Source organism: Ursus arctos, unplaced genomic scaffold, assembly GCF_023065955.2.
Source record: "Ursus arctos isolate Adak ecotype North America unplaced genomic scaffold, UrsArc2.0 scaffold_32, whole genome shotgun sequence".
In the NCBI taxonomy this organism is placed as follows: Eukaryota; Metazoa; Chordata; class Mammalia; order Carnivora; family Ursidae; genus Ursus; species Ursus arctos.
The window spans coordinates 28,363,333-28,386,382 of NW_026623008.1; the positions used below are offsets into that span (position 1 = coordinate 28,363,333).

Here is a 23,050-nt window from a genome sequence, read left to right on the forward strand (position 1 = left end):
AGCAGCTTCCTCCTTTGCCCTGCACGGAGGAGGTCTGGAAGAGCCTGAGTCTCCCGGTCCGCGAGGGAACCTTCCTTCCCCCACCACCCTCGCCACCCCCACCCCCAGACAAACACAAAGAGGCCTTCGATTCCTCACACTGCTTTATTGCAGAATCGGGAAGGGGGGAAAATGAACCAATCCCACCCCTCTGCCCATCTCTGGGCAAAATGGAGCTCAAATGAAATGAGAAAACACTCGACAGACATGGACTGGCAAAACCTCGTGCTCTAGGATCCCCTTAAACAGTGATCCCCCGATTTGCTGCCCAGAGAGCCCCAGCCCTGGAGATAGGGTGGGATGGGGGTGGGGAGGATCAAGCCTGAGGAGAGTCCACTTTTGAGGACTCTCCTCAGGCACCCACAGAAGACCTAAAGTCTCTGGAAAGAAGTCTAGATTGAAGGGGGCCTGGGTCCCAGAGTCCAGGTTTGCAGGGTTGGGTCTAGAGCCCTGATTTGGGGAGAGGGCTTGGTCTGGGAACCAGACTGTGGGGAGACGGCTGAATTCTGGAATCCAGGCTTGCAAAAGGGATTTGAATCATGGAGGCTCCATAAGGGTCCAGGTCTGGGGGCCCTGGGTCAGGGAGTACCGGTTGGGGGATGTTGGAGCAGGGAAGCTGAATCCTGGAGCCCAGGAGGAGCCCCAATTTGGGGAGGGGCTGGGTCCCAAAGGTGGTGTGGAAAAGGAGCCTTAGTCCTGGAGCCCTGGTTTGGGAGGCCCTGGGCCCAGGAGTCCTGGCTCAGGGCCCTCCCTGGCTGCAGCCCTGGCACAGTACTTGGTCTCCGTCGGGCACAAAGCCTTGGCCCACCAGGGAGGTGGAGCAGCGGGCGCAGGAGAAGCAGCTGTGGTGCCAATGGCGGTCTTCAAAGGACACGTACTTGCCTCCACCGAGTCCTGGAGGGAGGCTGGAGGTTAGCTCTGACATCTGGAGCGCGGTCTGTCCCCTCAGCCTCGCCCCATACCAGATCCCATTCCCTCGCCTGCACCCTACCCACACTCTTCTTTGACCCTTGTCCCACCTGTGATGGGGCGCTTGCAGCTGCTGCACTTGGGTGCAAAGAGTTCTCCAAAACAGGCCACACAGTAGGGATCATCATCCCGGGAGGTGAACTGCTGCCCTGCCAGGGGCGTCTGGCACCCTGTGCAGACCAGGCATTCTCGATGCCAGGGCTGGTCGCGGTATGTCACGCCACCTTGTGTCAGCGTCTGTGGGGGCAGCCATCTGTCAGCAGGGGAGAGTGGCGATCCCCACCCCGGGACGGAGCCTTGCTCACCCCCCACCCCACTGGCCCAGCCCCCACCTTGCTGCAGCGGGCGCAGCGAGGAGCGAACTTGTTCTCATAGCAGGGCACGCAGTAGTGAGCGCCCTTGTCGGGCACAAAGGAACGGGAGCCCAGCGGCTGCTCACAGCCGCTGCACAGGAAGCAGTGCTCATGCCACGTCTGGCCTCCGTATTCCAGCTTCCGGGACCCTGTGGGGAACAGGGGTCCCACTCAGAGGCTGTGTCCCAAGCTCCTGAGTGCCACCCTCTGCTACCCCCTGTGGAGAGTCCCCGCTGTTCCCTGAGCCTAAGCAGGGTGGCATTCACGCACATGCAGCAGGACTCTCGCCACCTATATGGCACATGCGACCCTCCCCCCCCAACACCGCACATGCTATGCACATGGCTGGGCACATGCTAGGTCCCCATAATCTAGATGCAGGGGTCTGGCATATGTGAAGTCCCCACGTGTGTCAGATATGACTGTGTCAGCATACACCAGGTCTCCATGTCACAGGCATGATGACTCAGTACCCGAGAAGCCCTTATACACCAGACATGATGGTTTTAGCGCACCTACAAAGACCCCACGTGTCCTGGGCAAGCAAGTCTCTGCCCACACAAAGGTCTAATGCCCTGGATGTGATGGATTCAGTACACGTGAAGCCGTGGTGTCTCCTAATCACGTCATTCTCTGCATGTCCTCAGCCCTCAGATATCTAGGAGGCACGCAGGTCACCATACATGTTAGGCCCTGTTTATCCATCTCTACACACACCAAGCCCCGATGCACCAAGCATGACGGTCTCATCGGACTCCTTGCTCCTATATGTACCACACATGCGGGAGTTCATACAAGCTGAGCGCCCAGGTGTGTCTCAAGCTTGTCAGTCTGCCCACACATGGTAAGCCCACAGGTGTATACCAGGTCCGGCACACGCTCAACCCCCAGGAACATACCAAGCATGTCTGTTCCTGCACGTGCTAAGCTGTCATGTGTATACCTGGGCGTGCCAGTCCCCGTGCGTGCTAATCTCCCGGGAGCATACAGGCAGGACCAATCCCATATGCGCTCGATTTCCAGAAAGAGGCCGTGCGTGCAGGTCTTTACAATACTAAGCCTCCCTGGATGTACCGTACACGTGCCAGTCCCTCGTCCATGCACGAAGCCTGTGCAATGGCCAGGCATTGGGCGGCATGCGCATGGCAGGCCCCCGGGGACGTACCGGGCATGACGGTCTCCCCGCAGGCGGAGCACTGTGACGAGAAGGCACTGCAGTAACAGTCATTGCAGAGCAGCTCACTGTCCTGGCAGGTGAAGGGCTCGTCGGCCAGGGAGCGCTGGCAGCGGCAGCAGCGGAAGCAGCCCTCGTGGAAGTGGCGGTCTTCATAGAACAGCTCCTGCAGGGAGCATGGCAGGGGCGCTGGCACCTCTGCCCCTCTGCCAGCCTCCACCCACTCCTTGCCCGGTCTGGTCCAGTCCTTACCCTGGAGTCGTGCCCGATGAGCTGCTGGCACTCGGCACACGTGTTGGCGAAGGTGCTGTCGTAGCAGGGCACACAGTAGGGGCCATCGTCCGTCTGGATGTATTTGCGGCCATACAGGGACTCGCTACATTTTGCACAGTCAAAGGCCTCGCTCATGGTGGCTGTGAGTGAGCCCTGCCAGGCACAAAAAGTGGGGCACGGGTCACCCGAAGGGGCTGTGGCTTAGCCCCTTGCAAAAGCCCTTTGCGTCAAAAAAAAAAAAAAAAAAAAAAAAAAGAGCAAGAGACCAGGCCTAAGAAATGCCAGGTTTGAACAGAAGGCGATGAGGACAGGGGTGCTTCTGGAAACCCAGGAGTCCTGCATGTTTATTTCTGTATTTAATGACGTGTGCGGCAGGGGAGAGAAGGGGTCAGGAAAAAATCAGGAAGCAGAAGTTGTTTTCTTATCTGGGCCCTGGCAGATCTGGGGGGAGGGGGCTTTTCCTGGGTCAGTGACTCATTTCCTGCCCCAGCCTGAGTTTAGCTTCCACTGTCCCTACTGTCCCCAAGGGGACAAGAGCAGGGGCAGGGAGCCACCCCTTTCTCTATCCCAAATGAACAGCACTCCCACCCTCTCCTGACTCCCAGGAAGGGACCCTAGGGATATGGAAAAAGCTCCGGAGTGAGGAGCTTAGGGGTGTGAATGGGCTGTGCCCGCCCTCTCCCGGTCAAAGAGCCAGTGGAATGTTAGAGGGATGTTGGGCCATGAATGGTGGAGGTGGAAGTCACCTCGGGCCTCCCTCCGTCCGGGAGAATCAGCTCAAGCAAGGACTTCAGAGGCTCAGGCTAGGTTTAAGCAGGAAGGAAATCCTGCAAGCGGGACACAGCCAAGCTTCCCCAGCTGGACCCTCTGCCCTCAGCCCCCTGCAGCCCCTGCTGGGTCTCTGGTCACACCAGCCTGGGCAGCCTTGGCCTGCACATCTGCAACAGCTGTCGCAGCACAGATGGCCAGATGTCAGGTTTGGCCAGCAACGGGAGAGAAAAGGGAACCGAGAAGCCTGGGGAGGGAGAGGGGAACTAAAGACAGGGATTACGCAGCATGCCCCTGCCATCTCCAACCAGGCATCACTCCTGGCAGATCTTTCCAATCCCCTGGGTCATTATTTCCCTCCCCCTGCCTCTTGGAGAAACAGCCTCTCCCCAGCTTTTTCCGGTTTCTGAGGGTTTGGGGTAGGGGGAGTGGAGGGTGAGAGAGAGGGAGCCACAGAAGACATTTTCTCCCCAATCAGGCCCCCTCTTGGGTGGGGAGTCAGGCAAGGGGGAGCCCTGAGAGCTGCTGCTGTAGACACCCAGCCCCCACCAAACCTCAGACACTTTCCATTTTCTCAGGAACAAAGCATGTTTGCGGGATGAGGTCATCCACACAGCTGCCTCTGGAACAGGAGCATGGGGAGTGGGGGGGCAGGGAAGTGGGGTTCCCAGTCCCTTCTGCTGCCCCTGACTCCAGTCTCTAGCCCCAGATTCAGAGCTCCCCACCCCCCACGTCCTCCATCATGAAGCCTGCTCTCTAAGGGCTGGGATCCCAGGCTGGGTGGAGAGGAATCACCAGGACTCATAGGAAGGGGATGTTCTCACAGCTGCAGAGGAGCCCGGAAAGGACAAAGGAACCCACCAACCCACTACCCCCCCACACACCCCCCCCAGTGACTGGCAGTCCCCAGAGCCTGCCCAGGCTCGAGTTGAAGGAAAAGTGCTCCTTTTCTCAGCCACCCCCAGTGGGAAATTCTGGCCAAGAAGCGTTGCTCTGGCTTGGAGTTCAGACTCCAGGCGCCAGCAAACGCCCCAAGCCTGGAGGGCCTGGCTCTTGAAGGGGTGGTTTGTGAACTCAAAGCTGCCCTTCTGTACAACGGGGGAGATACAAAGTTCGTACCCCAGGCCAGGCCATGAGGCCTCCGGGAGCTGGGGTCTTCAGAGAGGTGATTCTGGGGCAGGGCTGTGCTGTAGGGTAAAGGGTAGCCCTCTTTCTTGGTCCGCTCCCCACCAGTCAGGCCTAGGTTTCCTCTGGCCCAACATCTGAGGGTTGCCTGGGCTGTTAGCCACTGGGCAGCAGGGGGCCACACAGGTGGAGCACATGGCCATGGTCTGTCCGGGAGTGCCCGAGTCTTTTCCTTCCTTCCTGGCTTGGCCCACAGCAGCCATCACCTTCCCAGGCCCAGGCTAGCCCTGGGGCCATCCCCTGGGAGGCAGTCACCACTCTGAGACAGGGGAGCCCCAAATAGGGTATGGGCATGGCTTCTATTTCCTTCCCAGAATCCCCCAGTCGCCTAGTCTGTCCAGCTGGGCTCTAATGAGGACAGAGTGAAGGGCACTATCAAGGCCCACCTGTCCCTGCCCATCCCCCTTCCTCCCCACCTCCCTCCCACTCTCCCTGGCAGGGCTAAGGGACTAAAGAGAGCCAGTCTTATATTCCTTCATGGCTGGTGGGGTCAGGGCGGGGGGAGGTGCAGGGGAGACTGTTCAGTCTGCCAGAGGGCTCTCAACACAAACACACAAACACACACACACACCCCTACACCTGACCCAGACACATACATCTGGCACATCCCAGTGAACCTCCCAGAGCTCGGAATGGCTGGGTAAATGGCTGGGGCATGTGGAGTATAGAGGTCCGAATGTGGCATGTGGGTCTGAATCCTGACTTCTTCCCTTACTAGCTGGGTGATCTTGGGCAAGTCACTTAAGGTCCCTGGGCCTGTTTTCTTATCTAAGCCTACCTCCTACTCCTGGGGTTGTTGTCAGGCTGAAAGGCTGGTGCTTGGAAAGCACGTGGCAGAAAGTGAGGAGTCAGTAAATGGTAGCCATCGGCGTTTTTATTATTAGCCCCTCACTCACACAGGGGTCAGACAAGTTTCGGAGCCAGGCCTGGGTCAGGGAGCTGGCCTGGGTTTTGACCTGGACATTCTTAGGCTAGACCCAGGGATAGAACAAAGAGGGACACCCCCCTCCCACCGACTTCTGCTGGGGGAAGTGAAGATGCCCAGGCGCTGGGGCTGGCTGAGGAGATCAGTGGGGCCAGCCTGATCCCAGTGAGACCCCTCACACAGGTGCACAGGCGTACACACCTGCGTGCCGCTTTGTCCCTCATGAAGTGCCATCCCATCCACCATTTCACCAGATCTCACACAGGCAGGCAGGAAAGGGTATCAGTCCCATCTTACAGTTGAGAACAGAAACCAGGGACAAGTCAGGCCCAAGGTCACTCAGGTCTCAGAGAGGCCAGGTTCCCTGCTTCCCAGCCTGGAGCCCTTTCCTGTTTTTCTCTTTAAAAATGCTGCAGCGGTGGTAAAGGGGATGGTCAACATTTAAGAGCAGGGGTACGGGAGATACTTGGTGATATCACTAGCACAGGAACCTCACTCTTCTCCCCCAGCTGCTAACCCTGCTATTGGAAGACACCCAGAAGCCTTTCCAACTACCCATGCCAACCGCTCAACTCCTTTGCCCCCCTCCACCCTGCACTGTCCAGGAGGACCCTGGCCAGGCCCCACAGCTGTGAGTCAGGATCAGATCAGACCCTTCCCCCAGCTCCCAGGAATTGACAGGAGATTTAAGGGGAGAAACCTAACCCCCCCACCCCCCACCTCCTGCTATCAAACACCAACCCCAAACTCTCCCTTCTCCCCTTCCCTCCCCCCCATGGGGCCTGGGAGTCAGAGCAGTTTAGGGGAAGTGGGGTGGGAAGCAGGATCCAGCAGCTGCCTTGGGGACAGGAGAGGAACAGTTCATTCACCCCAGGTCCCCCAGGGCTGAAGCAGTGCGTCCAAGATTTGAGTTTAAAAATAAGTTGGGGCTGTCTTGGTATATGCCTGGGGCTCCTTTTTGATCTTGGTCTCAGGTCCTCTGCCTCACAGGGGCCCGGCTGGCCCAGAGTTTCTGTTTCCCCACATCCTTGCTTCCCAGTCTTTCGGGCCTGAGTCTCTCCGGGTCTGTCTGGGAAGCTGTCAGTGCGCCTCCATCAAAGCCAGCTCTGCCCCACTCAGCGTGTCTGTGTCCCTGCACACTTCAGCTGTCTTTATGTTTTTCGTGTATCTCTGGCTGGTTATCTCCCAACGGCCCCCGTTTGCGGATTTCTACCTCTGTACACCCAAATCTTGGTATCTGAGTGTCTCCAAGGGGTCCCTGAGTGTCTCTGTCTCCAGTTTCTGGACGGGTCTATAGGCCTCACAGAAGCTGATCTATCACGAGGCTAACGAAGCTTAGGCTTCAGGGCCCCTCACTTGCCCAGGACCCTGCAAAGCCCCGGGAAGGGCGCTACAACGTGTTCACTGGGGTCAATGTATGCTTCTCCTTCAAATGCTTCACTCCACAAAACCTGGGTCGGTCCTCCTGCCTCGCGTCTGCCTCTCGGTGACTCTACGGCCAAGTCTCCCTTCCTCGGGTATCCCTGCAGCCTCCTGTCTAAACCTGTCGCTCGTGTCCCAGTCTTGGTCTCGCTCCACCGGGCTTTCTGGGAGCCTCAGTTTCTCGAACCCTCCCGGTCCCTCGCTCGACTTTGGCTTCTCCGTTCAAACTTGGCCCCCTCCCCCGCCCAAGTCTCGGAGCAGCCGGGCGGCCGGGATCGGTACGATCAGGGGGGCGCCCTCCGGGGCTCAGCGCCCCCGCGCCGCCCACTCCCAGCGCCCCCCCGGTCATCACGGCCGGACCCGAGTGGGGAGCAGGGGGCGGCGGGCCGGGAGCTGGGATTCGGAGCCAGGTTCGGCGGGGAGCTCACCTCGAAGCGGGCGGCGGGAGCGGGGAAGGCGGGCCGCGCGTCCCTCGGCGGCTCGTACCTGCGGGCCGGGCAGAGCTGGGGCCGAGCGAGCTGCCGGCGACGGTGCCGGCTGCACACGGACTGTGTGGGCGAGTGGGAGCGCAGCCCCAACCCCTCCCCGAGGAAGTGCGCGCGGGGCCCGCCCCGCCCGGACCCCGCCCCCGGCCGCCCCTGCCCGCGGGGTGCGGACCCAGCCCCGGCCCCGCATCTCAGAGGCCCGGGGCCAGACCCCGCCCACCCCTCCTCTTTGGGCTGGAGCCCGCTCCAGGCCCCCTCGGCCGGCTCTGTCTAACCTGGCTCTCCCAACCTTCCCGGGCGGCCAGAACCCCGCCCCCGTCCCCTCCTAGCTTTCACCGTCCTCTCCCCCTGCCTCCACCCCTTCCCACCGCAGCCAGCGGGAGACTGCTGCATTCGATCTCAAGCAAGGGGTACAGGACCCAGCCGACCAAGGTCCGTTGGGGGACCAAGAGTCCTCATGGCCTCTTCGTGTCTCTCCCCCTCCCGCCCCACCTTCCAGCTTACCCCCCCGGGGTCACACTTTGACCGAGTTTGTAAAAGAGGACTTAATCAAGCCTGGAGGAGGGGGTGCTTTTGAATCTGCTGTCTTGGCCCTATCGGTGGGAACCAAGTTGTTCTCTGGAAACAAGGAGTGGAGAGAGGACCCCCAACAGGGCCTTGACCTTCAAAGGGCTTGGTTTCACAACTCTTGAGTGGCAAAAACAGAAGTAACCACCCCCTCACCTCCAGCTGCACCCTGGGACAGAGAAGTTCGGCCTTGGTTTCCACAGTGCCCACGAATAGTTTTGACCTTTGAAGCCCAGGGGAGACCCTAATCCTTGGCCCCATGGTTTTTGGGTTTCTCAGGGAGGGGTGTGAAGCGAGTGCTGGGATGGGGCACTGCAGGGTTGGTGGAGGGAAGTGGAGGGAACCCCTCCTCCTCCAACCTCTACAGTTTCCAATCCTCTGGCTTCCTCCCTGTGCCTGGGAGGGAGGACTGGCGCCTGCCAGGGACGCGAGGCCCCTCCAGGTCCTTGAGGCCAACCCCCCTGGGATCCTCAGGCTTGTCACTAGGCATAAATAGACTCGATTTAGAAGGGTGGGGGAGGGAGGAGGAGGCTCTGCCCTGGTGTTTGCAAAACAAGAGACAACAAACCAACCCTAGAAATAACCTCAGCATCTAGAGTCGAGATTCAGGTGCCCACAGAGGTTCTCCCACCCCCCAGGCTGGGTCCAACCAAGTTCTCAGAGCAGAGACTCATTCCTTCCCAGGCTGGGGCTCCTGAATACCTTCCTCTCCCATCTCTGAATCATATGCTTGCCTTCCTGGGTCCCAAGTCAACCTCGAGGGCAGGGTTCCTTCCAAAAACAAACTAATTGCTTTATTATTGTTCTTGATGCCTAGACTGTAAGTGCCATGAGGGCAGGGACTGGGTCCTTCTTGTTCACTACCACATTCCCAGTACCTACTCTGAAGTCTGGCACATAATAAATATCTGATGAATGAATGAATGACAGACACTGCTTTGGTTTCAACTCCCCTCCACCCCAGTTTGGACCACAGGTACCTGCTACCGGGAGTCAGGGAGTGAGCAGCCAGCCCACAGGTGGGCCTTTTCTCTGGGCTTTGTCTTATAGGTGTAGGCGACTCCTAGGCCTGGGGCTGGGCAGGGAAGATTGCCTGGTTGGAGTAGATGACAAGGAGGGGTCTGCTCTGGGGTGAGGGGAGGGCAAAGATGAGCAGCTTTCCGAGAAGAGAAGGAGGGATTATGACTGAGTAAGGAAGGTGCTGGATCAAAGGTAGAGTTGGGGTCTCTGGTATTTCCTCATGGCTTGAATCTCTGCTGAACGGCCTTAATAAGAGCCAGGATTTCCCGAGTTCTTTGCACCAGTCCCTGCCAAGCACTTTGCATATATTAATGTACTTGATTATCCAACAACTGTACGAAATGTGTATTCTTATCCCCATTTTAAGGATGAGAAAATGGACGTACAGAGAGACTAAGTAACCTGCCAAGGGCGACACAGCTAATAATGGCAAAGGCTGGATTCAAATCCACATAATCAAATGTCAAAGCTCCTTATGCCAAAGAGGGCTTAACTGGCAGGCCCTGCAGCCTCTTTTGTCACTCAAGCTCTTTATGCCTCAGTCAGCTCACCCCCGTGAAGAGTGTTTGACTTCCTGTCTCACAGCATTCTCATGAGTATTGGAGGAGAGTACAGAGTAGGTATTGAGTATGGGGGAATGTGCGCCTCACCCTGCCCAACACATTCCCTTTCACGGTCAAGTGTTAAGGTTCTGCTGCTTGGACTGGAAGTCTGGAGGCCAGAGAAAATTAGATTTCTGGCTTGGCCCAGCCTGGAGGAGGGATGCTGGTATAGGCCAGGGGCTATGTCCTTTTCCCCTCCCCATTTCTAGCTCCCCAGTGGGCTCACATTTCCGTTGGCCCAGGAGGACTACGTGCCCCAGGGAGGTCTAGGGATCAGCCATGTGGACTCTCTGTTCCCATTTCCCATCAGTCCTCCCCCCTCTCTAGGGAACAGGTGTGTCTGAGCCGGAGCTGGAAGAAGAGCCTGATTGCTGGATGACTAGTCTTGGGTGAGTGGGATCTGGCTGTCCCTTTGCCCACCCAGGAAGCCCCCACACACCCTTCCTTATCTCATGGTGGAAGGGGGCTTGCTCCAGGTCTCCTGGGTGTTCTCTCACCTTGGAAGCATTTTTTAAAAGGAGGCCCTGAGTGACAACTGCCAGGCCTCTCATGGTTTCCTCTGGGTGCTGAATCACTCCCTAATGCTTGTGATCACAAGCCCTCCTTTCCCCAGTGAGAAAACTTCCTTCCTTCTCTGGGCATATTGCCCACTCTTACCCATTGGGCTGCCTATAGCCCCTGCCAGACTTCATGGTTTAGCAGACACCATCTTTCAGTTTGCCCAGAAACACTATTCTCGTGACCCCAAGCCTTGCAATACTCTGTGGGTGTAGAGGGTGAAGTGAGTGACTTCCACAGAGTATGCAGGGTTCAAGCAGGGGGAGGGGGGAAGAGTTAACCTGTTAAATGCCCACTACATGCAGGGTACCATGCTAAGTGCTAGTCATTGCCTCCTTCGGTTCTCACAAAAGCCATATACGTCGGTTATATTATTATCAGTATCTGATAGAGTAGGATGCGGGCCTCAGAGAATTTGACAATGTGGCCCCAAATCCAAGCTGATAGTGGTGGATGTGTGATTCAAATCCAAGGCTGATTCCTGGGACCCCATAACTGAGCTGGGGCTGGAAAGGTGGGCCAAATCATGAAGGGCCTTGTCTTTCCTTGTCTTAATGTGACTCATTAAGTCACAAATGAGGTGGAAGTTTGTTAATGTCTGTGACCCAAGTTGGGCAAAAGACTCAGACCGGGAGGCAGGAAAAAACTTTTCACATGGCAGGTCTCAGCTACTTTCAGCTTTGTCATGCCCACCCGTCTACTGGACTAGCACCTCCGAGGACTGAGGAGAGGATTTCCTCAGAGCGCCTCAGCTGGAGGGGTGAGCTCTGTCAGGACAAACGGGTGCGATTACAGAACTTGCTGAGGGTTAGCTTCATGGGATGGAAAAGAAACCAAGTGCCTCTGAAGTGCTCTGTTGTGCCCAACCCTCTCTCTATCCTTACCGGTAGGTTTAGTAGGAACAAAAACAACCATTGCTCCAATGGATTGTGAACTCTTTTAAGGGGTGAACACAGCATTAAGCACTTTAAACCTATTAGTTCGTTTGATCCTTACAATTACGTGGGTATAGTATTATTACTACCATTTTACAGATGGGGAGATCGAGGTTCATTGAAGCTAATTTTGCCTTGGCTGGTGGCAGTTAGGATCAGAACACACTTCTATGGTATTTGGTCCTAATCGTTACATCGTACTGCCTCTGACACTCATTCTGTCAGCCTGCCATTCCCCTGAGGGTGTGAGGGACTCAAAGTTTGTAACTACTGCCGGGATAGAACTCCTCCATTCAGCTGTGAGCCTCCTGACGGTCCTGTGAAGCAAGCGGAGCACACTATTATTATCCTTGTTTTATGGACGAGAAAAATGATGCTCATTAAAGTCAAAAGACCTGTCAAAAGTCACACAGCCGGTAAGTGGCGGAGCCAAACATGGTTTAAGGTCTCCCATTTGTCTATAGAGTGCTCTTTCCGGCACACGGTAAAATTCACACGACTCGTACTTTTAAACGCACCGCGTAAATAGGGTTAAGTGGAGCACAGAGGTAGGTGACTGCGCATGCGCACACTCCAAGCACAGCTCAGCCCGAGGGCAGTGCCAGCCACGTGTTCCCAGGTGCCAACGCGTAGCCGAGCGCGAAAACGAGATCTCGGTACACGTGCACAAGTCCTAGCCAATGAGAACCGACTCTTGCAGAGTCACGGGACTAGACGTGGGAAACTACACTTCCCAGAAGCAGCTTGGGGCTGGACGCCTCTGCTGGAGGACGTAGTTCCGGAAAGGCAGGCGTCGGATAGGCTGCGGAGAGGAAGTGGGCCGTTCTAAGCATCTGGCGCCCTGGCCTATTTCCGGTAGGATCAGCGGACGCGGCGGCTGAGGCGGTGCGGGACAGGCCTTGTCTACAGAGCTTTTTCAGGCGTGAGCAGACATGGCGGCAGCTTTTCGGAAGGCGGCTAAATCCCGGCAGCGGGAACACCGAGAGCGAAGCCAGGTAGGACCGCACAGGCCCCACGAGCGCCGGCCCGTGGCCTCGTGTGCTACCCTCGCCCCCTCCCTCTCTCCACCTGCGGGCCCTGGTTCTGTACGTCGAGGGGGGGCATGTAAATAAACGCAAATGTATGCTAACGACGCCGGCGTGCCTGGGGCGGAGCCTCGCGGCCTGGCGAAGTGGGGGGTCGTTCTCTTTCGGGGAGGAGCACTGCCTGCCTAGCCAGATTTCAGTGAGGGAATTGGGTGAGACGCTCTGTGTAAAGTGCTTGACCTTCTGGGGGGAAGGTGAGGTCAAAGCGCACACCGTCTGGAACTGGAACCCCCAGCTGCGCTCGGCCCTGCCCACTGCGTAGGGGGCCTGTGATTTAGGAGATTGGTGATAACGTTGTTAACACGGTCAGGCGTGCGCTTTGTGCAAAACCCATGAAGATCTGCCACATACGCTTTTTGTTTAGGTGTCACACTGTAATGTTGATGTTTTCCATCCCCATTATACAGATGAGGAAACTGAGGCCCGGGTAGCTGAAGTGACTTGCCCAGTCACAAACACCAAATTCAGATGGATAAACAGTTGCAGGACTTCTGTGGAGGGTGTGTCTGTGTTGGGTAGGTTGAGCAGAAATTAGTTTAGTATATGAAGAATCAGTGTATCCATTCCACTGTGCTTAAAAATCACATCATAACCGATCCAGAAAGGCCCTTGGGGACATCTGGTCCAACTTCATTTTGCACTTGGGGAAGGGAAGGAGAAGGACGTGTCCAAAGTTGTGTTGCTGGCTGATGAGATGGAACTGAGGCCTCTTAACCTCAGTTCGATCTTCCTCCTTAATAGCATTTATCAGACATTTATTGTGCACTTACTGTGTGCTCAGGGGTGTGCTGGGAGCAATTGTGTAATTTGCCACCTTGTTTGAACCTATTTGTGGGCTTGTGTAAAAGTAATGATAGAAATGTTTGTTGTGTGACAGAGCCAAAGTGCAGAATGCTTTACTGTCATTATCTAACTCTCGACACTGTGTGGAAGTAGGTATTACTATTTTCTCACATTTGCAGATGGGGAAACTAAGGCTCGGATTGGTTAACTTGCCCAAAGACGCAAAGCTGTAACTGGCAAGCAGCAAAGCCAGGAATCAGGCTGCATGTTTTGAATCCAGGGGCCACTAAAAGATGAATAAAGAGGCACCTTAATAAGAGATGGCACACGAAAAATGCCAAATGAGCAATTTGAATGGGAAGAGTAGAGATGATGAGGGAAAGCATCACGATGGAACTTGCTAGACTTGGAAGGCAGTGATAATAGCTTTTCCAGTACTTACTGTATGCTAGGTATAGCCCAACAGCTGTATGGGATTATGTCATTTAAATCTACAGCATGTCTGTGAGGTGGATGTTATCCTCATTTTCCAGGTGAGGACTCTGATGCTTAAAGAGATTAAATAGTGTGTCCAAAGTCATGGTTATAAGTAGTTGATTTGGATTAACAGAGAAGACAGGGCTTCTGCGGCTGGCCATAAGCATGACATGGTCATGTCTGAGTACGAATAGTGGGTCTTTTTGGGAGAGGTGAGGAGAAGGCCATGCTGGTGAGGTGGGTGGGCATGTTGACAAGAGTACTTCATGTTTAGGTCAAGTTTGGGCTTTATCCTGTAGGTCCTTCACTGAGTGGTGGGCGAGCTACCAGAGATGTTTTGTATGGGGGGGTAGGTGTACTTAGGTGAGCTATTTCAGATGCAATGCCAGATCTCCTATAACGCAGATCCTTTGAATTACTGTTTTTGTATTTTCTGCGTAGATACTCAGTAGTGTGATTCCTCGATCATTGGGTAGTTCTATTTTTAAATTTTTGAGGAACCTCCGTACTGTTTTCCACAGTGGCTGCACCAGTTTGCATTCCCAGCAACAGTGCAGGAGGGTTCCTTTTTCTCCATATCCTCACCAACTCCTGATTCTTGTGTTTTATTTGTTGTTTTTTTTTTAATTTTGGTGTTATTTTAATTACTGAGTTAGTTATTGCATCATTTCAAGGATAAGAGATGTGACTGTTAAAAATCTCATCTAAATTATTAGACAAGTTTAAACGTAGAGAAGTGTATGTACCTCTTCAGAAATTGAGATTATTCCGAGCAGAAGAGTATGTGGTCTTGTGTGTTGGGGAAGAACACAGACTGTGGCCCTGATGGAATGGGTTCTAGTTCTAGCTTTGCCAGTTATTCTGTGTTCTTGGGCAAGCCATTCTCTAAACCTCGTTCCGCTTTTAGAAAATTGGGATAACAGTTGTGTGTTTTATCTACTTCCCTTGTTTGTTGTGGGGATTAAATGAGATTGTATAGATTGCTTTGTAATAGAGTAAGTGCTTAATAAACTTGGCCTGCTTTGTAACAGAGTAAGTGCTTAATAAACTTGGCCTGTTATGATGTGGGCAGAAATATCTAGCACAGACACTGACATGTATTAATTGCTCGACAAATAGCTTATAGAAAGATAATACCAAGATATAATCCTTGTGCCTTTCATGCTATCCAAGGAAAAGTTTGGTTTTTTTCTCTCGTATTTCTTTCCAAAGGTATAATAATAACAGTAAACGTATGCTGGGGACCTGCTTTATACCAGGCCACGTGTAGGCACTACCACTCACAGAGGCTCATTTAATCCCCGTGATAACAGGTACTATTATTCTCATTTTATAGTTAGGAAACAGCAGCTCAGAGAAGTTAAGTGACTTGCCCAAGGTCACAGGATGTTAAGAGGTAAAGCTTGGATTTGAACCCCATTCTCCAGACTAAATTTAGTGCCCTTGCCACAGTTGCCTCCTTGTTATTATGTTTTCCCTTCATAGTATTTTATAAACCCTTGGATTAAGTCTGTAGTAATTTTAGTACAGCTGGCAACTGCTTGCTTAGTGCCGAGTCATTGTTGCCTCTCTCTGTCCTTAATAGGCCAGGAAACGTACTATGGCAGTGCTTGTGACCTCTCTGGCGTCTGCATGGTACCTCTCATCCTTGGGCAGAGCCCAGTTGGGGGAGGGGAGGGAACAGGGTAGCAAGTTGGCTCCAAGAACATGGATTTACTGAGCACTCCAGAGACACTTGTTCCTGTCAGGTGTCATGTTGATTTGGGTATGTGTTTGCTGAGGGAACTAAGCACTTTTTTTTTTTTTTCCTTTTGTCTTCTAGCCCGGCTTTCGAAAACATCTGGGCCTGTTGGAGAAAAAGAAAGATTACAAACTTCGTGCAGAGTGAGTTCAGTTTTCTGGTAGAGGTGCTGCCAAGAAAGCTGACAGCTTCCCTGCACTGCAGCTGAATTGCCCAAGTGTCCGACAGGGGATAATTTCTTGCCATTGATAAAATGGCCAGAACTGGCAACCTGTCACATACTTGTCTGTGACCCTGCACTTCTTTGTTTGGGCAGAGCGTAACTTATTTAACTGTAGTTGTGTTGTGAAATTTTTTTTTTTTATTATGTTGCTCTAGATAGTTTTCTCAGAGTGGCTTTGATTTGCTCTGCTTTGGCGTTTGAGGCAAAAGCTGAATCTTTTTCTTTCTTTTCTTGAAATGCAAGATATAATCTAAAATTCCAGTTGTTGAGTCTCTTACATCACTGCGTGTGTGGTGTGGAATGAAGAGATGTGAAAGATGGATTCATAAGACTGAGCGTGGGTGATAATGAACTCTGAAAACATTTTATAAAACAATTACCCCCATTCTTCTCCTGTAGCACTTTATTTGCAGAACACTTGATAATTGTTTGTTAACCATGTTTGTCAGCTGAGGTCCTTTTGTGCTCCTGGTACAGATGGAGATGGATTAAGTGGATTGCTCTGAGTCCCAGAGTTTTTAAGGCTCATAATGATAACTGAGTGCTATTATTGCACCAGGCAGTGTTCTGGGAGACTTGGAATTTTACACTTAAAACGTATTCCTCCCAACAACCTTCTAGGATGCTATTATTATCACACCCATTTTACAGATTAAATTGAGATACAGATTGGTTAACTAACATACCCAGGATTACTTAGCCAGAAGTGGTGGAGTCCGGGTTTTCATCCAGATAGTCTGGCTCCAGAGTCCACAATTCTAGTCAGTATGCTGTATTGCACTGTGGAGTTTGTGAATCTTATTTGGTCACTTGGTGCCCAAGCTCGCTTTAGAACGCTGTCCTTTTTTTTTTTTTTTTTTTTTTTAAGATTTTATTTATTTGACAGAGCCAGCGAGAGAGGGAACACAAACAAGGGGAGTGGGAGAAGCAGGTTTCCCACCGAGCAGGGAGCCTGATGCGGGCTCGATCCCAGGACCCTGGGATCATGACCTGAGCCGAAGGCAGACACTTAACGTCTGAGCCACCCAGACGCCCCTAGAACTCTGTCTAAAGAGCTTTAATGTTTGCTTTGGTTGGTGTTTCCCTGTAATGAGGTAAATGGCACTAAATCATGTGAGATGTTAATTTCAGGTGAGTTTTGGGATAGGAGAGGAGCCTACAGAGACAGTAGCTCAACGTCAGTGACTGTGGAGTCTGGATCAAATCTGGTCATTGCTTTGGCTTTTTTGGGTTCATTTTGTGTAAACTTTAGATGCTTGTAAAGTTTGTTCATTGTGGGTTTTTTTGTTTTTGTTTTTGCTATGAACCTGATTTAAACTTTTAGTGACTACCGGAAAAAGCAGGAATACCTCAGAGCTCTCCGGAAGAAGGCTCTTGAAAAAAATCCAGATGAATTCTACTATAAAATGACTCGGGTTAAACTCCAGGTGGGTGCCTAATTGATCAGTTGGTATTCTGAGCTCCACCTCATTAAAGAAAATAAGTATGGTGGAAGAGATGGAGAGGAAGGATCGTTGGCCTTTATTCAGTGCTTCTCCAGTTGGTCCAGGTGTTCTTGGTCAGTATCCAAGGCAAACTGCCCCTTCATGAACAGCGTGCATTTCTGCTCCGGAATCTGAGTTGTCTTATACCTGGAGCTGTTCTTAGAGTGGATGAGAATGGATGACAAGGTGCTAAATTGAACATGCATCTCGGGGGCTTAGTGCATTGGACCGCTGTTGCATATGGCATTCGGTTGTCTTTGTTCCAGTCATGAGCTATGTTAATGACTTATTTGTGATTTTAATCTAATAGGGAATGTATGTTTTAAATTTGGGTTTTAGGATGGAGTTCATGTTATTAAGGAGACTAAGGAAGAAGTAACTCCAGAACAACTGAAACTGATGAGAACCCAGGATGTCAAATACATAGAAATGAAAAGGGTTGCAGAAGCTAAGGTAATAAGTGAAACCATTTGTTCTGTTGTATTTTTTTTTTTTTAAAGATTTTATTTATTTATTTATTTGACAGAGATAGAGACAGCCAGCGAGAGAGGGAACACAAGCAGGGGGAGTGGGAGAGGAAGAAGCAGGCTCATAGAGGAGGAGCCTGACGTGGGGCTCGAACCCGGAACGCCGGGATCACGCCCTGAGCCGAAGGCAGACGCTTTAACCGCTGTGCCACCCAGGCGCCCCTGTTCTGTTGTATTTTTGTTGTTTAAGAAAAGAAATATAAATTCGCTGCTTTCCAATTATAAGTTGATTTCTTCTGGCACTTACTGACTTAAAGTACTTCTTGATGATGATAATGATTTAGAAGTATAGTCAGTATGGTGGAGTGGAAACAGTTCAAGTTTGGAAATGAGACTCACTTAAGTTTGAATTCTGGCTCTGCCATTTATTAGCCCCAGGATTATGGACAAATTAACCTTTTTGAGAGATTGGTTCCTCATTTCTATCTCACGGGAATAAGTGAGTTTTGTGGAATATGTAGCCCAGTACCTGATATGTGATTGGTGCTTGGTAAGTTTTAGTTTTTTCCTTTAAAAGAATGAAGCACATTTTTTGGTAGCTTGTGATAATGATATGGAATGGTTTAAACTTCTGCACATTCATTTCTGATACCCTGGATGAACCCAATGTAAAGTGAGATCATGTTCTGTATTCTAGAAAATTGAAAGACTAAAATCAGAGCTCCATCTGCTGGATTTCGAGGGGAAGCAGCAGAATAAGCATGTGTTTTTTTTTGACACCAAAAAGGAAGGTATGAAATGTTTGAGGGTTTCTGGGACAGTCCAGCATGTTGGTCTGTGCTCGGTGTTAGACGGCGCCTTGAGAATTGTCTTGGCTTTCAGTTGAGCAGTTTGATGTCGCCACTCACCTGCGAACAGCCCCGGAACTAGTTGACAGAGTCTTTAACAGACCCACAGTAGAGACCTTGCAGAAGGAGAAAGTGAAGGGCGTTACCCAGCAGACTCGATTGAAGGTAATTTCCTCCGTTGTTTTTCGGGTCTGAGCTTATGAGAATCTGGGGTTTGTTTGTTTGATTGCCCCCCCTACTGCATTTATTATAATAATTAGAGGAAAACTCATGACTCATGAAGTTCCCTTAGAAAAGTGGAAGGAAGATTTGATAATGGGGGTGGGAGTGGAGGAGGGTTCCTTGGTTTTTAAGATTGGAGGACTTGTGGCCTAGTGGTCAGCAGCTTTGGGTCTGGTTTTAGATTTACATTTGAATCCCGCCTCTCACTGGGGGCTTTGTGCTTTTAAGGCTTGTGACCGATGCAGAGAGAGGAGGGGACACTGAAGATTAAGGGATTTGGTATATTCTGATATTGAACCTTTAGCAGCAAATACATATCTCAAAAAATCTTTACATATTATGCATTTGTAACCAAAATTTTGTATTGACTTTTCCTTATGGTGCTTTCCATCGCTGGAACTGGGTTTGTGCAGAAGACACGCTTTTCTCAAAGCCTTCTGGAGTTGAACTCTCACTTCTGACTGATTCATTTAAAAAATGCTGTCAATGTGTTTCAAGTAGACAGCTGTTCTGTTTTGATTTGAATCATTTACACCGCATCAGCTTTGCTTCCAATGTTTAATTTCACAGCAGTTTCTCTAGCTCAGAGGCAGCTAAACTTGCTGTAGTAATATAAATACCCCTAATTAGTTTGACTATATTGGGTAATCCCATAAATTTGACAGTCTGTGTAATAAAGTGAAAACAAAAGCTGTCTGAAACCACTGCTGTGAGACTATGCTAGAATTGGTGAGTTGTTTAAATCTGAAGCCCAGTAATAGTCCTCTCTTGTAGATAACACTTCCAGCTGAGGAGCCGGCTGACTAGTGTTCTCGTGATAACCCTGTTTGTCAATTAGTTGTATTTTCAATTAGCCGTGTCACTAACACGTCTCAAGTGTTGTGGTAGTCCCTAAAGAGATCAGTGCTCCAAACAGAATAGTCACCAACACGTGTTTTGAGAAGTTGGGAAGGTTTGGATCTTGCCATTTTTGTTGAGTGGTATTGTTTCTTTCAGTTGTTTTGTGGAGAGCAGAAATGTTTTCATTAAGACTGCTGGTGGGTGGATTGCAAGGGAATTTTTAACCTGTAACTTGGAGTGTTGGGCAATCTGTGGATGGGCTTTAGGAAGTCTGTGAACACTCTTCTACACTGATGTTTTGTACAGTTAGGTATATATGTTTGCACAGATTTGTGCCAACACACATGCATATTTATTTCAAGAAAGAATCAAAAAAAAAAAATCCAAAGCTTTCATGAGTTTCTCAGGGGTTTACGATCCCCCCAGATTTAGGGCTACTGGCCTTCGAGGAGTATTCAGCAGGGAGTATTCTCAGGTCTGCTTCCACTGGAAACGACCTTCTCTCTGTGTTCTGTGGTTCTCAGACACCAGCACACTGTCCAGTGGCCTTTCTGTCCTCTGTTCACATTGTGTAGGGTTTCCAGGACTGGCTCATTCCTGCATTGCCTTAGGTAACCGGGACGCTCACACAGGGGTTGAACAGCTTAGTGTAGTAGTGGAAAGATTCCTGGGATCCGTGAGACTCGCGGGACAGTTCTGACTCTGTTCCAGGTGAACCACGTGTTCCCAGGCAAGTCTCCAAGGTTCTCTTTAGCTCTAGAATGTAGTGTTCCTAAAATGGACAGTTTTATAGTCCCTTGTGTTGATTCTGAGTAAGAAGGGAGTTGAAACCATTTATGCATTTGGACTTAAGTGGATTAAAAAGCAGTTTATTCATTTTTATCTTGTTAACTTTATTGAAAATGTGTGTTTCTTCCACAGCGGATAGCTAGAGAAAGGCAAAAGCAGTATAACTGCCTGACACAGCGGATTGAACGCGAGAAGAAATTGTTTGTTATTGCACAGAAAATTCAAACACGCAAAGATCTTCTGGTGAGGAGAGAGAGCCTTAGGCCCTTCCTTTTTTTTTCCCCCCTCCCCCCTTCCCCTTGTAAAGGTCTTCACTGAAACTGGATTTCTGCTGTGTGTAAATCAACCCCAGTGAAAATGTCTGCTCCTCAGGGGCAGTGGTTTGAGCCAGTGTCTGTTACTCTGACAGCGTTGAAATGTTCCTTGATTAGGAAGGGTAATAAGGGGCTTATTAGTCAGTGCTCTGGGACAGCAAAGGGTAGGATCAGGTAGCATGTGAACTTTATAGCTTATGAGCAGCTATGTGTAACATTTAAACAGGTTAACAAAACTGTGTGTGTCACTCATTGGTGTTTAAAAATAGACAACATTGTGTAGTTAAATAGCACAGCTAAGGATTATACGATGCCCCGTTCGTATTCTTATTGTTCCTTTAAATGTCAGATTCTTGGGCTTTGCAGATCATTCAGATCTGCCTTTCTCAGCTAGGGTTCTGTGTGAGACTATGCCCCCCCCCCCCAATGATTTGAGTACCTCTCTTCTCAGTTTTTCCAATAACTTCTACAGATTAGTAGTGTTCTAGATTCCCAGGGAAGAAAATGATTCATTGCATCTGGGAATACTTGAGGGTACATGGGCTTTGTCCTGCACTTTGAGAAGGGCTGAATTAGGGCCTTTCTAATACGTAGTTTGTTAACCTTCTTGTTTTACAAAACCCTCTCCTGCTATTTACTGGTAACCTTTTTATTCTCTTGTAGGACAAAACTCAGAAGGTGAAGGTGAAGAAACAAACAGTGAACTCCCCAGCTATTTACAAATTCCAGAGTCGTCGAAAACGTTGAAGTGGTATAGATAAGCTTTGTCATTCCACATGGAAAAGAAGCCTATGTTTTTTCCCCAGTAACTTCACATTCCATTAGTCTGAATGACATGGTTTTTCCTGTTTGTAACTTTATTATAGATCTGCATTTGATATCTTTCTGTGAACAACATTAAAGCCCCTTCCCCTGTCTTACTGTTTTTGGGTATGAAATCAGTCTTATTTTTATATACCTATATATTTTCTTCACGAGGAAAGTTATATAATCTCATTACAGCAAATTTGGAAAAAAAAGGTCTTCATCTCTAATCCCAATACTGAAGAGCACCAAATAGTTATTAGTGCTAAGAGCTAGGGCATTGGAGGTGAACATTATTGTGAACGTTCTGGTTTATTTCCTCCATTCAGTGAAGGCATGTACTGGGTTTTTTGCTTTACTTTTTTGTTTTGTAGTTATAATTATAGCAAATAATTTCTTCTTTTTTTTTTTTTTTACTTAAATTAGCCCTTCCATTTTGTTACATCACTAAATTTTTTAAAAGTAATATATGTTCATAGTAAAAGTTAAATAAATATTTTTATTGTTTTCATGTTTTATCTAGTGGGTAGACTGATTTTACTCTCCTTCTTTCTGTGTTTATTGGATATTCAGATGGCTTCATAAATTAGCCAAGGAGGAATTTTTTCTCTTACACTTTATAGCTATAGATAGAAACCCTTGGGACTAGGAACCCACAGTGGCACCTCCTTATTGATGAAGCTCAAATCAGACAGATCTGGCTCTCTGTTCCTGCCCTCTGCACTTCTGGCCAACTCATGATTCCAAGGCTATAAATGGCTTGGTACAGGCCTTTGCCCTCGAGAGAGGACTCCAGGGCATGTGTAGCAGCTTTCTTCCCAGAGTTTCACCCTTCCCTGCCCATGTAGGGGTGGTAGGCTGAGGCTGTCAAGACAGGACTGAGCATGCTTGGAGCAAATGTGGGAGGAACTGGGTTCTGGGAGGCTTGCTTACACCTCACCCCCTGGAGGGGGAACAGCTGTGCCTGGATTTTAAACAGTAAAAAAAACCCAAAAAACAAAAAACCATCATTAAAACTTAATATGTTCCTATGACTGCTAGGCTCCTGTACAAAGCCTAAAATGAAAGCCTGTTTGCTTAGGTTGTACCCAGTGGGATTTAGATCTGGGAGCCCTGGAAAATAAGAAGGGCTGGGGAATAGAAGCTAGCAGCTTTTGCCTTAAGGAAGGAGGTGCTTCCCAGTCTGTGTGTTTACTTCTTGGGGAGATGGTAAGCTAAGTAAACGTTGATGGTCTTATGACATAGGGGTCTGGGGGGTCTTGAGTCCTGAGCCAGGGAAGGGATTTATCCCGTGGATGTTGGACAGAGGGGTGGGCAGACCGAGCAGCACTCTGTTCCTGGCACAGAGTAGCTTGGCACTGCTGCTCTGTCTCTATCCCTTGTCCCTGCTGGGTAGGAGGTAAGGAGTATACCCAGTGCCTTCTCTTGAACTTTACGTTTATACAAAGGTACATACACTTGATTGGGTCTCACGTTAATAGACATACAAGATGCGTACAGCTCAGGCCTCATAAACACAGGTGCATGCGCATCTGTATACCCTCTGGTACACGAACACACCACCAAGGTTTCACGTCCCACAGGTGACACACGAAGTCCTCACGTGTGCTATAGGTACACAGTGAGGCTTGAAGAGGCATGCGCACAGGCCAAAGAGCAGGAAAGTCCATCCTCTTGGAGTACCATAAGGTTGGACGT

The 23,050-nt window shown here is 50.4% G+C and overlaps 2 protein-coding genes across 3 annotated transcripts; one reads left to right on the plus strand and one right to left on the minus strand.

Annotated features, from left to right (window-relative positions):
- Nucleotides 1-130: 130 nt before the first annotated feature.
- FHL3 (four and a half LIM domains 3) lies at nt 131-7,730 on the minus strand. 2 transcript variants are annotated; one of them, XM_026516619.4, is made up of 6 exons: nt 7,537-7,730; nt 2,788-2,961; nt 2,527-2,701; nt 1,341-1,510; nt 1,059-1,245; nt 131-933 (listed from the first exon to the last, which is right to left on the minus strand). In XM_026516619.4, exons 2-6 carry the CDS (start codon nt 2,941-2,943, stop codon nt 779-781), a joined length of 843 nt encoding a protein of 280 aa, XP_026372404.1. In that variant the 5' UTR covers nt 2,944-2,961; nt 7,537-7,730; the 3' UTR covers nt 131-778. The 2 variants fall into 2 exon arrangements, with proteins under 2 accessions (XP_026372404.1, XP_048077745.1); XM_048221788.2 differs by having other exon boundaries at nt 7,595-7,686.
- Nucleotides 7,731-12,111: 4,381 nt separating this feature from the next.
- On the plus strand, nt 12,112-21,870 carry UTP11 (UTP11 small subunit processome component). Its single transcript, XM_026516618.4, has 8 exons — nt 12,112-12,270; nt 15,443-15,504; nt 16,909-17,011; nt 17,408-17,521; nt 18,233-18,326; nt 18,418-18,548; nt 20,367-20,477; nt 21,212-21,870. The coding sequence occupies exons 1-8, from the start codon at nt 12,208-12,210 to the stop codon at nt 21,293-21,295; spliced, it is 762 nt and encodes a 253-aa protein (XP_026372403.1). The 5' UTR covers nt 12,112-12,207; the 3' UTR covers nt 21,296-21,870.
- Nucleotides 21,871-23,050: the final 1,180 nt, after the last annotated feature.

Bases quoted from the DNA above. Each gene is read 5' to 3' on its own strand.
- FHL3 (XM_026516619.4), bottom strand. From the start codon at position 2,943: ATGAGCGAGGCCTTTGACTGTGCAAAATGTAGCGAGTCCCTGTATGGC. The intron at 2,702-2,787 runs GTAAGGACTGGA...TGCTCCCTGCAG, and splicing joins TCATCGGGCACGACTCCAGG to GAGCTGTTCTATGAAGACCG. The intron at 1,511-2,526 runs GTACGTCCCCGG...TGTTCCCCACAG, and splicing joins CGGGGAGACCGTCATGCCCG to GGTCCCGGAAGCTGGAATAC.
- UTP11 (XM_026516618.4), top strand. From the start codon at position 12,208: ATGGCGGCAGCTTTTCGGAAGGCGGCTAAATCCCGGCAGCGGGAACAC. The intron at 15,505-16,908 runs GTGAGTTCAGTT...TTAAACTTTTAG, and splicing joins GATTACAAACTTCGTGCAGA to TGACTACCGGAAAAAGCAGG. The intron at 17,012-17,407 runs GTGGGTGCCTAA...TTTGGGTTTTAG, and splicing joins TGACTCGGGTTAAACTCCAG to GATGGAGTTCATGTTATTAA.